Source organism: Dermochelys coriacea, chromosome 7, assembly GCF_009764565.3.
Source record: "Dermochelys coriacea isolate rDerCor1 chromosome 7, rDerCor1.pri.v4, whole genome shotgun sequence".
NCBI lineage: Eukaryota > Metazoa > Chordata > Testudines > Dermochelyidae > Dermochelys > Dermochelys coriacea.
The window spans coordinates 23,283,057-23,301,701 of record NC_050074.1 but is presented as its reverse complement, the minus strand read 5'-3'; the positions used below and the strand labels follow the sequence as shown (position 1 = coordinate 23,301,701).

The following is an 18,645-nucleotide window of genomic DNA, read 5'->3' as shown; positions in this document are numbered from 1 at the left end:
TCCCCCAGTCAGATTCTCCCCAGACTGCATCCTTAATCCCAACCTACCTCCAGCCTATCTGCTTGGGAGTTGTCTTTTTCCTAGGCCTGCCCCAGGAGACTCCTTCTTCCCTACCACCTCTTCCCCTCAGGGCCTATCACAAGACACAATCACCCTCCCATAAGCTCTCTTCCACTAATAAGCTCTCTCACCCAACTCTTCACCATCTGGGTCTGATAAGTGAATTGAGCCACCTGATCCCCAGCTGATCATGATCAGCTGGGTGGGGAGGGTAGCTGATCTGTCACAGGTGAACCTAAGTCCAAATCCTCTTGAAGGACCAGCAAGCCTATGACAGGGCCTAATCCTGCAAATCCTTACTCACATGAATAATCCCCTTGATTTCAGTGGAGCTGCTATAATGGAAGGACTATGCATGTAAAGGTATGCAAGGTCAGCCGCAATGTTTTAACCTCCTTTTGCTCCTGTTAGACCGGAAGAATTGACACAGTGATGGGAGAGGGAGCAGGCTTCTAGTCTGGCTCGCACATCATCAACAGAATTGCTAGCAAAGTCCCATATACAGAATCTTTGTTATTGGTATTGACTGGCAAGCAAGAGAGAACACAACTTCACGTTCGGAACCCTGGCTCAGTTTGTAGCACTGACAGTTTTAAATAGCAGAATACAGCTTTTCACTTGTGAAGGAAGCAAATCTTGAGTTAAGGAAGAGACCATAAACATGGCACTCCACAATGCTATTCTTGCAGCCACTTTTCAGACTAAAATGGCACTTTCAGCAAAACTATATATTTCATTCTTTTATTCATTGCGATACACGTTTCTTGCCATGTGACATTTTAGACTGAGGACACTGAATATAGTTTTTCTTTACTAACCACAGCTCTTCAGAAAGCTTCTCTGTGTCACAGTATCATATTTACTGTACAGAAAACTGCCAATCTATTTAATCAAATGCATCCCAAGACTGCTTCATTTTTCTCTCCCTGCCTTTTTTGTATCATCACAGAATTCTTGGTCTTGCTCTCGGGACACTTGTTCCTGAAATACTTGAATAGAGCCTCCTTCTTCATTGCTATTGCTGCTGCCTCTACTTACGCACTACATGGCCTGTTTCAACCTTTCATTATTGTACCTACCACAGAGGACTGGACTTAATCTATATTTGGTCACTCAAAGCACCTTTGAACCTACATAGGCAATACTATCTTTATCTGACAACATGCTGAAGTTCACCTGCCAGTGACCTTTGGCAATAACCATGTTCCACTTTTTGATACTTATTCCTGACTATGCCTATGGGGACACTCGGTTCCGCTGAAGACAAGGGTCTCTCTAAACCAAGATAAGGGCAGGGTGGAAGACATTTTCCTCCTCTGCTACCCAAGGATACTCCCCTCATATCACTCCCCTCTTGGAAACCCTCTACTGACTGCCTCTTTTATTCCATGTCACATTCAAGTTTCTCACCCTCATCTTCAAGGCCTTGCACAGTCAAGCCCTTGCCTATAATTCTGCTCTCTTTTCCTCCCATTCCCCTTTCTGTTGTCTACTCTCCTTCCAAGTTATGTATTTTTCCTGCTTTTTCCCCCTATGCCTTTCCCTATGCCTGAAACACCTTCATTCTTTTTCTGCATTAAACCATCACCTTCTCTTCGTTCTGGTTTATCTTTATTTTCCAAGATGTTTGATAGTAGCAAAGTGGATGGGAATCTTCCCATTGACTTTAATGGAAGTTGCACGGGACCCCAAAATAAAAAAGGCTGGTCTTGAGGTTAAGGCATGAGATTGGGATAGCTGGGGTCTAGTCTCTCCCTGCCAGATCTCTTGGGCAAGTTACTTCACCTTTCTGGACTTCAGTTTCTTCAGCTGTAAAATGGTAGTAATGATACTTCCCTACCCAAAAGGGCTGTGTTGTGAGTCTTAATTCATTAATATTGAGATCCTCAGATGGAAGGGGTTAAAGAAATTATATTAAGCCAGAGCAATAAAGTTTTATTTCAGCTTCACCTAACTGAATTTAAGAATGCAAGAAATTATGAAAAAAAAAATAAAAAACTCAATCCTTTTAGTCCAATATACTTTGCCCTACTGTTGAAAACAAAAGGGGCAGTCTTTCATTTCACAGAGGCAAATTGCTGGAAAAAATAAAAAGTGGTTGTGCTATCTGTTAAAAATCTGTTTCCTCTTACCCACGACATAAATCTCACTGTTGACTACAGCTGTGCTGAAACGGTATTTGGAGTACTTCATTGGTGTGCACTCTGTCCATTTGTCTTGGCCTGGGTCATACTGCAACATTCTGTTACTTAATCGATCCAGCTCATCGTCAGGGAGATCCATCTGTATGAAATATGACAGTCATATAATAATACAACATTTGGAGCCCTCTGGACACGCCTGCATGCAATTAATCACAGCAGACAGCTGAGCAGATAAATAACATAAACACATCAATTATAGCTGTGAAGTGATTAATACTCACTACGATTTACCAGCACCCATGACTTGTGGCTAGAAGTACATTGTAGAAGACAGATGAATAACAGTGCATTTATATTCTATAGCAAAAAAGCTGAGGATTTGGGTAATAACAAAATATCTATGGATGCAGTTCTGACAGAACATAGCTCTTTTACGAGGCTTCTGTGAAGCTCTAAGAATAAGTCAAAACCTTTCCTCCTGAAGACTGAATTTCTGTTTACTTGGTTACTGATGCTATACCACGAGTTTTGATGGGGTACTTTAAAGGCTGCTCTAAGAACCTCTTTATATATAATATTTGTTCTGAATTAATGTCTATTTATTTAATCAACAAATAATTAAAACTGAACAATTGCTAGTCTTTCCATTTAATAGTTTTAATAATAACCCCCTGGCTTCCAACTACAGCTTTGTTCCCATTATACCCCTCCCATACCCACTCCTGCTCCCCCTGTTCATTCCAGTCTTCCTACCCATTTTCTCCCTCTTTTGGTGTTACGTAAGCAGCTATAATTATGTTTTTCAGCTATAATTATGTTACGGCCCCTTTAAATGTAAGTAGTCTGCTGTGGGGGAGGGCTCTGAAGTATTTCAATGAGAGAGAGAGAGCACACACACGCATACTCTGCTTACTCATGGGGTTGTTATATTTGTTCTTTTTTGCTTATTGTTTTCCTTAGTAAAAAGACACTCTGACATCATGGCAATGGGCAAGGAATTAAAGGCTAGATAATGAATGTAATTTACACTGAATGTGCACGCTTTGCTTTTTGTGTACAGAACACTCAACTTCATACTTTTCTTCCATTCTGCTCCCAGAGTCCACAACCATCTCACTGCCCTCATCAGCCTCCTCCCAAACCTACCTGTGATGGCGGCCCTTACTCCTTGAGCAGCCTCTCAGTATAGCATCACAATTACATCCCTGCCTCAGTTTCCACAGTGGGCTTTCACTAAGGGCAACAAGACACAAGTGTATTGAACTGGGCCCCTGCAGGGGTCTAGTTTATGTAACCCAAAGGTGGAACAGTATACAAACAGGCCTCCCCCTCAGCATCTCGAGCTGAAGAGGGAGGGGGCTGAATTAACCTTAGTCCATCAACCCCACTTATGTCCAGGTCCCTTACCAGCAAGGTCCTCTTGTCCCAGAATCATCTTCTGGAGCCAGGGCCTTTTGTCATTGGCTGGGGAAGAGGCTCTCATTCTGGGTCAAGATCCTCACAGAGATCAAACCATGACCACCCATCCTCAGAACAGCCTAGGATTCCTCTGATCAGGGGCTTTTGTTCCTACCTGATGAAGTCCTTCCACAGGGGCCACTGAGCCTTGGCATTCATAGCTCCTCCCCTTCGGAGCCTCTCCCACCTAGGAACATTCTTTATTGGTTTCCTTTTCCGGTGAGTCCCCTCACCAGGCTCCCCTTGAGAACTTTCTCCTTGTAGGGACAGTTCCCTTCCCCAGGAATCTCTATTCTCTGGCCCACCCCCACTGAGAGTAGCTTCCTTTTATTATGCCGAGGTGCTTCCCTGCCTAATTAACGGCCTCTCAGTTATTCAATGAGGTAATTAGTCCCAGGTGAACCTGGGCTGTCTCATGTACCCCTTGTTGAGCCTTCATAGGTAGGCTGAGCCCCTGACCCCCTCAGAGGGCCAGCTACCCTCTGACAGAACCCCTTCATAAAATCCTTCTTTCCTTCTCGTTATTAACAACTCCCAGTTCCATAGGCCTGATTGATACACACGGCACTACTCCAATTTTACATTGACGTCAGTGCAGTTACACTAGTGCAGAACTGGAGTAATGCTGTGGTGAGTCAGGCCCTCCCTCTCCTGAGCTGTTGTTATATGTCCTGTCTTGAGTTTGCCTTGTCTTATTTCAATTTTAAAGTCGAAGGGGGGAGGGCATGACTTTGACTATGTTGTGTGAACTGACATGTACACTTATGGCACTATCGCACTGTTATATTATTAATCTTTGTCAAGGCTGATGGAGTGAGTGCTCAGGGTTGTGCAAATATAAAGATAATCCCTAACCTGAGAAACTTTAATATGCTTTCATACTGCTCATTTGACAATATCATACATATACACCAGGGGCGGGCAAACTTTTTGGCCCAAGGGCCACATCTGGGTATGGAAATAGTATGGTGGGCCATGAACACTCATAAAATTGGGGTTGGGATGCAGGAGGGGGTGAGGGCTCTGGCTGGGGATGTGGGCTCTGGGGTGGGACCAGAAATGAGGAATTCAGGGTGCGGGAGGGGGCTCTGGGCTGGAGGTGCAGGCTCTGGGGTGGGGCTAGGGATGAGGGGTTTGGGGTTCAAGAAGGTGCTCCAGGCTGGGATCGAGGGGTTCAGAGGGTGGGAGGGGGATCAGGGCTGGGGCAGAGGGTTGGGGCATGGGAGGGGTTCAGGGGTGCAAGCTCTGGGCAGCGCTTACCTCAAGCAGCTCCCAGAAACAGTGGCATGTGCCCCCTCCGGCTCCTACACAGAGGTGCAGCCAGGTGCTTCTGTGCACTGCCCCATCTGTAGGCGCCACCCCTGCAGCTCCCATTGGCCACAATTCCCTGCCAGTGGGAGCTGCGGGGGTGGCGCTTGGGGTGGGGGCAGCACGCAGATTCCCCTGGCTGCCCCTAAATGGGGGAGCCGGAGCGGGGACATGCCGCTGCTTGTGGGATTCTCGTGGAGTGATGGTATGCACATGCCTAGCGGCGCCCGACCCCACGCTCCAGCTGGAGTGCGGGAGCAGGGCAAGCCCCAGACTCCACTCCTCAGCAGGAGCTCAAGAGCTGGATTAAATTGGCTGGCAGGTCGGATGTTGCCCGCGGGCCATAGTTTGCCCACCCCTGATATACACCCTTAGTGCCTGAGAGGGGAATACTAATACTGAAGCAACACACCTACCGCTGGGTCATTGGTCTTAAAATCTTTATTTCACCACTGTGGCTAATGCATTCTGACCTTTGCAGATAGATTCTTATGTAACTCCTTATTAGTTAATGCTAAACTGCTCATCCCAAACAATTGTATGCATAGATACGTACTCCTGAATTGTCACAGAAAGTGCTAGTTGGCAGGTATCAGTTCCCAGGTGCGTGTATTTTTACCAGTCTTGGTTCAATATTCAGGACAATAGCTTCTCAGGCATTTTTCTCCTTAGTTTTAGAGAGCTGGGTGTCTACCTTAACATCTATCTTTGTTATATTACACACCACCCAGCTTGAGCTTTTTACCGCCATATTATTTCCATGTTAAGTATGTTCTTGTATTTTAATTATTTAAAAAAGAGAAAGTATCTTTGCTCAGTTTCAATGTCAGACCTACTCTCTTAACATTCTATTTCCTCCTTAGGGATTTCCAAACTCAGAATATGTTAACAGATGGAAATTGTGTTTTCTGAACATGTTTTAGTCTTAAATTTTTAAAGATTTGATTCTAAAAAGTGGTCCCAAACCAATGAGATGTGATCACATTTTTAATATCCTACAGACAACAACATATATTATAAATGTCCCAAATAAAGTCTAACAAATTTTTCTTGTGGAAAATTGCATTTGTGACCAAAATAATTTTTTGATGAAAAGCATCTGCTTTTCCACTGAAAGTTTTAACTTTTTATAAACAAACAAACAAACAAATCCAAACACCTAAAAACAGAAAAGATTCCCCAAGAAATGGATCTGAGCTGTGAAGCTTGTATATGGATTTGGACCTGAAATTTACCAAAGTTTATAGGGGTTGGATTTTGGATTCCAGTACGGGTCCATGTCTTAGAATCATAGAACTTAGAGTTAGAAGGGACCGCAAGGGTCATCTAGTCCAGGAGTTCTCAAACTATGGGTCAGGACCCCAAAGTGGGTCATGACCCTGTTTTAATGGGGTCACCAGGGCTGGTGTTAGACTTGCTGGGGCCTGAGGCTGAAGTCTGAACCCCACCACTTGGGGCCAAAGCCGAGCCAAGGGCTTCAGCCCTGGGTGGCAGTGTGGCTCAGGTTACAGGCCGCCTGCCTGGGGCTGAAGCCCTGGGCTTCGGCTTTGCCCCACTTCCCACATGGGGTGGTGAGGCTTGAGCTTTGGCCCCGGCACCTGGGGTGGCGGTGCTCAGGTGGGCTGAGGCTTCGATCCTGCCTCCTGAGGTCATGTAGTAATTTTTGTTGTCAGAAGAGGGTGGCGGTGCAATGAAGTTTGAGAACCACTGATCTAGTCTAACACCCTGCCAAGTTGCAGGATTTGTTGTGTGTCTTATTTAAACACAATTATTTGCTGCTGATAGAAAAGTTATAGAGGACAATTATTAACTAGTGGGATGTGAAAGTGCCAAGGAAGAGCCAAGTATAATCATCACCACGATTTCTTTTTAATTAATGTTTCGCTGGATTAAAAATTGAGTAAGGACTTCAGGATTTATCCCATGACTATTTAAAAATGGAACATGAGTGAAATTGTGTTTAGACGGGATGCATTTTTAATTTTTTCTCACTGAGAATTCCCTTTGAAACAACTGCCTTTATTACAGGTAGCATATAAATTGAAGATTATATGACATGGACATTATTTCTCCTTGGCCTGCTTGATTTTCCCATTAAAAATGTGAGAGGAATGAGTGCAATTTATTTTTTGCTTATAATTGAGGTATTTTAACTATGCAAGAAGAGTCACAAAATTAGGCAGCATATAAGCCAGGTTAGCTAGCTCTTATAGAATAAAATAATTAGTGCACTTCTTTACCTGTGGTGTCCAGCCTCCCATCACATAGAGTTTATTATTTACTGTTACCACAGCATGGCAGGCCAGTTGCACTGGAAGAGGTGCCACGCTTCTCCAGCTATCTTGCTCCATGGAATACTTCTCAACACAGTTTGTGACCAGATATTGATTTTTCAGTTTCATTTGCCCTCCTATGACATACAGGTCATTATGAACAGTGCCCAAGGCATAGAGTTCACGAAACTGAGCAGTGCACAAACTTTGCCAAAACCTGTTTCCTCTATTGTGGTACCTGTAGGAAAATCCAAAATTAGAAACTGTGGTTCTGATAAAATCATATCAATTTTGTATTTAAATCTCCCTTCTCCAGTTTCAGATGATGTTACAGTGACAACAGAAGTTCTTTCTCTTGTCAACAGAGAAGAAACGTTTCTAGCCTTGAACTTTGTGGGATTAGTCATGTGCATTAAATTACTCTCATGCATAAGTGTTTGCACTATCAGGGCTTTAGTAGGGACTTAAGAACCTAATTCTAGGCACCCAAGTTTGAAAATGTTGACCACAATTCAAGTGTCCTTATTTTGCATGAGCTGAGCACTCATAACTCCCACTGCACTCAGTGAAAGCTGCAGTAGCACCTCTGAAAGAAAGGCCACATTTATTTGTCTAATTGTGGATTTATGCACCTCAATTTAGGCCTCACATTTGCTGATATTGGCTTCAGTATTTAATCAGTCTTGATTCTGGCAAAGCTCCTATGTTCCTTAATGTAGGTTTATCTGAGTGAGGAATGAGTAAAACAGAGTGAAGGTTTCAATATTTATTAATTATTAATATTTATTTATTTATTATGATGATTATGATTATTGCATTTTAGCTCCCAGGCATCATCAGCATGGTATAGTTAAAGCTGGGTGTAGATTCACGAATGACCAAACTCATTAATTAACTTCCACATCTCAGACATCAGCACCACTATTAAATAAATGACCTGGAGGAATGAGCCAGGAAAGAAAATACTAACAAACTGATGACCTTTCAGTTAGGGGAATATGAGGTATACAGAAAGAGACTTAGGATGAAATCCAGTTCACTTTACTTATACAAGGATTCCATCTAAGTCAATGGGCCTTCTCATGAGTAAAAGGGTCAGGATTTGGGCCTAAATATAGAAGGATACCTCAGTGTTTCATGGAGAGGGACAGATTGCCCTTTGTAACAAATTGCTTTGGGTAACTGAAATCCGTATACAAACATATGGGGAGAAGAATGCTTTCTCTAGTGGCCTTTTCCTGCTCCAGGAACATTATTTATTGTTTAACTTTAAAACAATGATTAATTTTTTCCTCCCGTTTGAGGATACACACCTATAAATTTCAATGTTCTTGGTTTTTTGTCTAGACGTTTTGGCAGCACTGGCCTCCCCTGCCACAATAATATCGTTGTTCTCAGTGACAACACCGGTACACACACATCCTAAACCCTCACCATACTTTGGGGAGGAAATGAAATAAGTCTTTTGTGTTGCAGGAGCGTAACAAAAACTGGCATCTGCATAGCTACCATGTCTTGATCGAATCCCCAGAGAATTATTGCCGATGCAAAGTAGAAGACTGGTGGTCTCCATGCCATAGCGAAGACTGAGAGAGGGGTGGGTGGATTTCTTTATAGTTTCTAATGCTCCATCAATCATATCATGACATTCTGAGTTAGAGAGAAGCACCGTGTTCCTTTTCCGAGCTTCCACTAGGAAAGAAGGACTTACAAGTTCCAGTCTCACTTGCTTCAGGAGTTCAATCAGGTACTTGACACGTGATTTTCTGCTATGGTTCACCCATCTGAGGACCAAGTCCAAAATGCTCTCCTCCCGGGATACATTCAGATCATCTGATCTTATGAGACTCAGCAATTGCTGTGCTTCAATCTCTAATATTTCTTCATGCAAGCTCACCTCAGCAAAGTGCTGATACAAATATTGCCTGGTTTGATCGGACAATTCTTCTGCTCCAATGTGCTTTGCAAAATAGTAGATCCCCACGCAGTTGGAAGCATCCATATGGTCCATCATGTATTTCTGACACACATTGAAAACATCTTCCATCTGCATAAAAAATGCAGCAACAGCAACACTTTGGACATTGAAATTAGTGAGCTGCAAATCTGCACTGTACATGTAGTTGAGTATTATGGACACACTCTCTGATGAGATGTCATAGAGCACCACTTCTCTTTGGGTGCACTCAAGCAAGCCACAGGTAAACATAGCTTTGAAATAGGGACTGAATGCAGCCAATATCAGTTTATGGCAGGGGAACTTCTCACCTTCTGCTACAAGGATCACATCAACCATTTGTGTTAATTCTTTCATACTGTTTAATTGATCCAGTAAAGTCAAGCTATGTCGCTGCTTCCTTTTCCCTTCAGTCTTGTGATCCATGATAAAATTCCAAATTTTCTATTTTTAAATCTCTTCAAAGACTTGCTTGATTTTTGGAAGGGCTATTTGCATGTCTGATTGCTCTCAAAGTGATATGCCTTCATCAAAAAATATTTCTGGGGGGAAGAAAGCATATAATTTTCTTATAAGACTAAATCCTCTGACAATTGAATTTTGCTGTTAAATCCTAATGATAGTAAGCATTTCTAAAGGACAGGTTATAAAACATTAATACATACTTGAGCATGTATAACAGTTTCATTTTCAAACTGAGCTTGATTCCAAGATGAGGATTATATTATTTTCACTCTCGTTTTTGATGCCTGAACAAACGAAATATAGTTTTCATTCTGCATCTAAAATTGATACATATTTTAACATTCTGACAGGTCACTGGCATTTAATAGAAAAAATACTGTATTATAGTAATGTTCTAATGATATAATGCATGCTACCAAATATTTATGGTATTGTTTAGAGAGATCCAAGAAATTAAATATTACCTCCCAATTGGAACTAAAATTACAAGGACAAGTCCTCCAGGCCTCAGTCAATCAAAACTCTTACTGATATTATATGTAGACATCCACCTACCTGCTAACTGAAAATCAGGTCCTGTGTTTCTGCTTAGCCTAAAAATCAGATATTGGTATTGACACTCATCAATTGAGCCTATTTTGACGTACACTGTCAGGTTAAAAGTCATATATTTTATTGACCTTACCTATGTGACAAATAGCTTTCACACTTCAGATTATTAAAATTAAAAGAAATTAAAAATTTACTTGTCACCATTACCTTTTACATTTATCTCAGCCTGGATTCTGAGAATCAATTGGTCAGTTTCACTTCTGTTTATAGTCCATTTAGAATCACTTTCAGGCTGTCATAGGCTAACACAATGTTCTAGTATTTGCCTTGTAAACTCTGCAACCCTGCAGGGTTGATCCCTAACTAAAGTCTTTTGGCTGCCTTGACTAGTTTTAGAGGTGATAAAACTCCAAGGGAAAAAATATACTTTCAACTACTATAATTTTATCTCTGCCATTTGGCTCTCAGTTTTTTTCCCTTTTTCCTGACAAGTCACAGATATAAAAATTAAATACAAAGGGCCTGATTTCAGGGCATTTACACTGGCAAATAACTGGAATAACACTTCGTGAGTCAGTGTTCTCCAAAGACAAAGGCCACCTCAAATGATCTTTGGGGTTCAGTAATTTTTCCCTTTTCTCCCCTCAGTTTTCTTGTCAAAGAAACCCCAAACATCCCTTTCAGAGTTCTCTTTTGTGGCTCCCTGCTGTCACCTCTCTTAGGGCCTGATCCAAAGTCTATTAAAGCAAATGGAAAGATTCTCAACGACTGTAGAAGTCCATGGATCAGGCCTTCAAGCTTCAGTTCACACACACCCATAAAGAAAACCAGTCCACCACACAGATGCTGAAGGTCACCTTATAGTTCAGCTCATTTAGCTCAGACCGCTTGATTATTTTGAAATCATCTAGTCCATCAGTGGCACACTTCAGTGCTCACTGTTCCTTAAAGACTTCAGCAGGAGTTTTGTCTGGGTAAGGACTGCAGGAAAAGGCTAACAACAATCGTGGGCTTGATTCTTCATTACGTCACACCTTGTATAGTCATTTACACTTCTGTGAAGCAGGTGTAAAATATGACCACCAATGCAAGTCAGTGAAGAATTCAGATTCACTACCATTTTACACCAGAGTAAATGTACATAACGCAAGGTAATAGAGATTCAAGCCTACTGAGTCCATAGAAAGGGACTGTTTACACAACAGACCTGGTTCTCTGTTCAAACTGGAGTCATTCTGTTATAATTCTGCTTAAGTCAAAGACGTAATGGGCAATGGGCAGACATTGGGTGGCACCACCTATCCATTTGTCCCCACTGCATCTCCCGGCTCTGCTCCCAGCATGCAGAAGGGTATTGAGAGAAAATCCCTGCACTTCTGTCCTCCCACTAGCAGGGACAGCCATGAAGCAGCCTCCTACTCGGTGCAGTAACAGATACCACCCTGCCTCTCCCCCTGCTGGCAGCCTTCTCTGTGGGTTTGAGGAGAAGAGTAGATATCACTGAGGAGAGGCAACCCTAGACCTGATGCTCGCATGGCAAGGTAGGGGAAGAGGACGCCAGGTGAGCCGGGGAAAGGCTGCAGGAAGTGGGGAGAGCCCCTTGTGGATACATAGGGTTGGGGATTGTTCTTAGATCTGAGGACAGTGCACTGGGGGCGGGGGAGAGGACGAACATCGGAACCAGTAGAGGGAAAGCAGAAGAAAGAGGTATGGAGGGAGAGAGTTAGGTTCTATCTACCTTCCTACCTACCCATCACCATCACATCTGAGGGCCTCCACTCTTCCCGCATGTTTAAAAATACAGTCCTGTCTGCCTGCACTATGAAATTTACCATGTTGGAAAACCCCGTTAAAACATGGCCATTCCTCCCAGCATGGTTATTAACTTAAAATAATATGATTTGGTAGTGTTGTTGGGAGGGGCCTGGGACTAAATAATGTTCCTGAGTCTATATTGTCTTACACTAGTGTAACTCCGTTTACTACTGATTTGCACCAGGATATCTGAGGGGAGAATCCGGCCTATGTTTCTAAACTGTATGCTACAGCCTTTCCGAAGGCCTTTATGTAATTCAGTGACATAGTTTAACAAGGTTTGATGCCATTTATAGTGGCCCCAGATGGTATTTTAATTGAATTTTAATTATTTATATACTGTATCTTTATGTTTATCCATAGGGAAAAAATGTGAAGGACACGGTGGTTTTGTAATCTTTTTCTTTGTGCCCCACAACCTCCCCAATTCAGTTTAACAAGCTATGGACTTGGAGATGCACTGACATAAAACCGGTGTGAGAGGAGAATGAGGCCTTGTAAATCTGTGCCAATGCACATGTATCTGTCATGTCTAGAGGCATCGGTGTTTTAACACAGTTTTTGTTTGTAGCGTGATAATGAGACAGTACTGTTACAGAACTGTGTTAAGGAATCATGTCACAGGATAAATGATTTGTAGACAGGCTGTAAAGCCATGGTATAGCCATGTTTGAAAGCTGTTATAAATATTGTCATAAACCTGTTTCCAAATCCTGCAAACACTAAATAGGACTATTCAAATAAGAAACATTATACACAAGCAGGAGCAGGATCTCAGACTGCAGCAGTGGTGAGCAGCTTCCTGAAGCTTTAACAAGAAGAATCTAGGCTGTAGGCTTATTTTTGTTAAAAAAAAAATACATCACTATGAAAACGTAAGTGTATGAAATTATCAAAAAAATCCACTAAGGGGCTCCTCATGGCAGAGTCCACATCTCTCTGTAGTGTCAAAGTTTAGAAATCATAATTATCTCCCAAGTGAGGAAGGGCTGTGCAGCTACAGTACCAGCCCCAGGACTGTGCTTTCAGTTGTTAAGATGTTTGCATAACTAGTCATCATGCTGTTTTAGGAAGTTGTGGATTTCTTACACTGAACCTACAGTGAAAGCCAGACACATCAATTGACTTTGTCACTTCTTTCCGTTTTTCAAGTCTTGAGCTCAACACAACAAATTTGAGCAACGGATCAGGATTATTACCACATTTTAAAAATGTATCTGGAAAACAAACCATAACTTCGTAGTCTCTCTGAGGGCCAAATTTGAGCTTATGACTCAGTTTGTACTCAGTGAAAGGAAATGAGAGTTTTGCTGGAATAAAGACTTAGGGGAGAATGAAAAAGGATCTCAGAATTGGGCCCTGTGCTTGTGAAAGATGACAGTACAGCCATTTTTTGCTGTCTACATTGAAACTGAATATTTGAGAACCCATTACACTATTGATCTGGTAACTGACATCACTGGGAGTTCTGGATATGGAGAGCTTGTAAGATTAATTGGGCCTTAAAGTTGAATAGCAAATAATTTTTTAAGTAGGAGTTGTCTTTTTTTTATACTTTGTTATGAAGAAGGATGAAAATTACTTCAACTTTAACTGCAGAGTTAACTTTTCAGATCTGAAGTTATAATATTTACCTCCCTTCATAAGAACTGTGCATTTCTTTAGCCTCCTCCAATCAAAGATCTCGAAGTGCTTCCACAAACATTACTGAATGAAATCTTACAACCCGCCTTGTGAGGTAGGGATTTTTCCCCATTCTACAGATGAGGAAACTTTGGCACAAAGAACTGAAAGGTTACTGAGGAAGATTGAAGACGAACCAGGAATAAAACCCAAGGGTGAAAAAATCCTTTCATTGACTTCAGTGGGTCCAGAATTTCACTCCTATGCTTCGGCTACAAAACCACCATTCTCTTCCTGACTTTTAGTTAACATTTCATTTAGGTGAGGTAACTGGAAGGACATTACTACTCTCACTTACACTATTGGAAAGGTTATTAAAAGGATAATAATAAAACGGGACTGCTCTGCTTTCTGCTCTGGTTTATAAAGGGAAAAGGTAGAACATTTATATCAAGGAGAGGATAAATGAGACACAAATGTAAATTGCAGCCAGATACTGTATTTATATCAAGCAAAGGGCTTGGATGTCATTATAAAACCTCCAGTATAATGCTTGAGTGCTTTGTAAGGTCACCAGACGCCCAAAATATATTTATAGCCTTGTTTGCTGATTTCATATTTTTTGGCTGTGAAAAATGGATCCAACTGCAAATCTTCAATTGCAAATGTTACCTTATTTCAGAGCAACATTGTTGATATACCTCCTGTTCTGATCTGCTACCTTTATTTTTGTTTTACCTGTTTTGTTAGTTTAATTTAATATTCTTCTTTGTGAAGTGAACCTTATTAATAATAATAATACATAATGTTATGCAGAAACTAAAGTTTACCCTCTCCGAGGCTCTAGGGTGCTGCAGGAACAGTTAAAAATATAAATAAAAACACAGGTGTGATCTCAGAATCATGAATTTCGGCTTTTATGAAGCTATCATACTGTAAGCGTACTCTGTCCTCGATTCTCAGTTCTACTACAGCCCCTTGCGCTGCTCCAATGCAAAGGAACTGTAAACCAGGTAGAGCTACCCCCCCACTTCACCACCACCATGAATTTCCCTTGTATAGAGAGATTTCTCAATTGGAATAGAGTCAGCACTGTGAGTCTGTCATTCCTTCTTAGTCCCTACACAGGTGGCCTGGCTGAGGGAAAGGAGTGTGGCTGGATTACCTTTGTGCTCCATCAATTCCCATTTATCAGAATAAGCCCTGGTGGAAGATGGCAGTCAAATGTAAGATAGAGCAGCCTTCAGGCCAGTCCTAGAATCTGGAGGATACAAAGGTGGTACAAAGCCTCCTTTGTCCCATCTTCCTTTGGGTTCTGTACCAAGCACTGCTCAGTCAAAGCTAAGAACTGGGGCCTCTGCCTACATATTCTTTATGTTTTCTGTGCTCTGATGAGCTATGAAGAAAATATGTTGATTAAATATACTTTTATGCCTTGGCTAGCAGCCACTGGAGAGGTAAATCAATATCAGGGTGATAACATTATAAACCGTGTGTTTAGAATCCCAATATTATATTACTGTACGGCCTTTAGATGTTGTTAGTAATGGGCTTTACTTTCTATAAAACCACCTAAATGACTTGGAAGCCCAAGTCCCATTTTCAAAAGTGATTTCGGCTTTCACTGTGACATTTTTGAAAATTTTGCCCATCGGGCCTGATCCAAGTCCCAGTGAAGTCAAAGGAATGGCTCCCATTGATTTAAATGGGACCTGGATCAGACCTATAACTAATGTCTCTTCATTGTTCTAGGTGATGTGCACTGAGTTGCTTTGAGCTGGAAGGGATGGGGGTGATGAGTCTTTACACTTTTCTGAAGTTGTAGACATTGCAAGTAGAATTCTGTCCGTGGGATAAGATTGGTCCATGTAACATACAGTGTGAGTGTATTTTGCTCATTTCTTCTTTCAAAACCCTTTAGTATATATTTATTTTCACGCAGTCCTAGGAAATGTGAGGTCTTATGCACCCCACACATGGGCTGGCTTCTGCTAGAAAGCTTGTTGCTAGACATGCTCTTGATAGGCTCCCCAGGGATCTTCAGTGTGCAAATGGTATGCATGAGAACTTTCATTAAAAAAAAAACAGGATCATGACTGACAAGCAGCATACATGACCTTGTGTTCCCTACTGTGATGTATTGTATATAGCTATGTAACTGTTATGACCCTGTTTGTGTGTTCTGTACTTTTAAAATGCTAACTGCTGTCAGCAGAGACTGGTAGCCATTTTGTGTTATGTTCAGGTCAGATTGTTACAGAGGACACACACACACACATACTGCTCCCTCATGGACACGTCTTCTTCCTGGTTTTGTTGCTCTCTTAAAGTAAAAATAATTCGGACTGAACATAACGTTTTGCTCTTTGTGTGTGGAGAAACAACACAACACCTAACAATGGGTTTTTCAGCATTTTACAATGCTACAAAAACTGTTGGCTGTGTCTTTGATCAGTGGATACTTGAAGGTGCTTTGATTGCTTTTCAAAGGGGTTGTGTGGTGTGTGATCCTGAAAGGTTTTGACACTGAGAGAGGCATTTATTGCCAGCCCAGAGCCCTGAAGTGGAGTTAGATTAATACTGATTCAATCTCAGCAAATACCAGGAATGGTTTTTTTTCTTTAAAATCTTATAGATTCATAAATATCAAAGAGCTAGGAATAAAATGACCAGGTGGGCTACCTTTTCAATGATGCCTTAGCCTGACTTTAATTCGAGAATGCTCCAAAACCCTGGGAAATCAATGAAGAGACTCCCATTGACTGTAGTGGGCATTAGATCAGGCACTTTGTGCACATAAAAATTAGCACAAGCAAATTCCTGTATGGGCAGTTTTTGTGCACTAATCAGCGGTACGTGAAAGTGATATAAGTTATACACACAAAACCCATTTTTGTTCAGTTTGCATTGCATTTTGCAGATGGTTTTTGCGTATATAAAAATATTATTTGCACAGAGAAGTGACAGTGAACAAAAAGTGCATGCACAAGTATTTTACACACCTAAAATTATATTTTGCCAGAAAATGAGGCCATTTTTCTAAAATTTGATCTGTTAGCTAAATCCATCTTCCAAAGCTCTCAAGTTTCTCTTTTTGTTTGCCTAAAACATGTTTGATATACCAGAAAATACTGGAAAGCTTGAAATATTATTCATGTTTTTTGCTTTTATAAATTGTTTGGACTATTTTGCAACTACAATACGTGTAATTTAATAATTTGTATAAACCAATTTCCACTTTCATTTTTGAAATTGGCAAAACTTGTGAAATATAATTGACAATAATTACTTGAAACTTTCACTTACCAGAGCAATCACCTGGTTAGCAAATGCTAGTGTTCTAAGAGTTAACATCTCCTGTCGATCAACAATGAGATTCAAATAGCTTGCTGGTTGTAGAACCCTGACCCCTTGACATCAGCATTTCACTAGTTACTGTGCAATTTATGTGAATCTATCCTTTCTTATAACTTCCCCTAGTTTCAGTTTCAGTCAGTAGCAGGAAAATATCATTGTAGGGCTATTTCCCCCCCCGCCCCCACCAACTACCCCGCAACCCATGGCAACAACATAGCAGTAAATCTGGAACAACCCCACAATACCGGTTCAATTCATAACAACCCCACAATTCACAATGACACACCTACACTACAAATTCAGAACTCCACGGTCCAGGCCAGACCTAGGCACATGAAAATCCTAAAACAGCAGAGCAACTGGTTCTCCAAGAGCCCTTGCTGAAAGTGCATGTAATTTTCAGATTTGTGGAGAGTGCAAAGGTCCCTATATTGGTGTGTGCAGCACTGGGACCCCCAAATTTCTACATCCGCAGAGAGTCTCTGTTTTCACATCTACTGCAAACCCACATAAGTACCAGACCACCGGTCTGATGTTCTCAGCGGTTCCTATGTTGAGATCCCTGGGAATGAGTCCCATTTGTCCATTTTGAAATCTACAGAGAGCCCTATATGGAAGCGAGAGGGCCTTGTTTCAGCATCTCCAGGGGGTGCCCAACAGTGCAATGGGCTCCAATTTATCTGCCTCATGTAACTGCCAATGGGCCCCAGTTTTTACATTCCTAAGTGACCCCCTAAGATCTTCAGGGCCTCTCCAACCCTGCCCATGACAATAACACCCACCCAACAATCCACAGTGGCATTTGCTCACTGCTTGTGAGCCTCAGCAGCAAATTCCCTTCTCTCTTGTGCCTAGAGATGGGAGTGGATATATCTACCTTTTTCCCTATTGTCCCCGACGCCTCTGGTTCTGCATATGTCTGGGAGACTGTGAGAGAGAGAGATGGGGGGGCAAATGGGAGTGAAAGAGATACCTCATATGGCTGCTGCTTATCTGAGAGCCTCATGTGGATAGAGAGGGAGCCAGGGGCTATTATTAGGCCTGGCTGGGTTCCTGGCTGTGAGAGGGAGCCATATTAATGTCACATGCAGAATACATTAGGACTAAATGAAAGACCTTGGGACTGGCACTGGCGTCTCCCCACTACCCCTCTTCCTTCTACTAACTGATTTGTCATAAGCCACATATAGCCACTAAGAAAACATTGGGATCCTTGCTTGACCAGACAGCTGCCACTGCACCTTCTCACTGGCAGAAGTTAAGTTTATAGATCTGTCCTAAATGGATCCATCAGCCCTTCTCCGCTCCCACATAAAAAGAAATGTGGACTGGGGCTTCAGTAGAAAATGGTTCTACTCTTGCTCTGATAGGGTAGGATTCTGTCCCAAACCCAAGGGTATGGGTTGCCACTCTGCCAAGCACATTTAGACTAGGGTTTGAGTTATCATAGTGACGGATTAAGGGTAGAGTTCCATCCATAATTCTAAGAACCAAGTTTTTCTTCAGATATATGTGCACAACTCCCGTTGAGTATGGATGGCAGGATCTGGCGCTTAGTGTGTTATCAGTACAGAATATTCTCTTATTTCTATGGTGCCTTTTGCAGTTCCTATATTACAGAGGTATGAACTCC

At 41.9% G+C, this 18,645-nt stretch overlaps 1 protein-coding gene across 1 annotated transcript in view; it reads right to left on the bottom strand.

The window, feature by feature from the left end:
* KBTBD12 (kelch repeat and BTB domain containing 12) overlaps nucleotides 1-17,959 on the bottom strand; it is a 51,966-nt gene extending 34,007 nt beyond the window's left edge. The window contains exons 1-4 of the mRNA XM_038410804.2: nucleotides 17,890-17,959; nucleotides 8,557-9,742; nucleotides 7,211-7,481; nucleotides 2,193-2,343 (exon numbers count right to left, since the gene is read on the bottom strand). Of these exons, the coding sequence (XP_038266732.1) occupies nucleotides 2,193-2,343; nucleotides 7,211-7,481; nucleotides 8,557-9,626 (1,492 nt within the window). The 5' untranslated portion in view covers nucleotides 9,627-9,742; nucleotides 17,890-17,959. The remainder of the gene's footprint in view (nucleotides 1-2,192; nucleotides 2,344-7,210; nucleotides 7,482-8,556; nucleotides 9,743-17,889) is intronic.
* Between the last annotated feature and the right edge of the window lie 686 nt (nucleotides 17,960-18,645).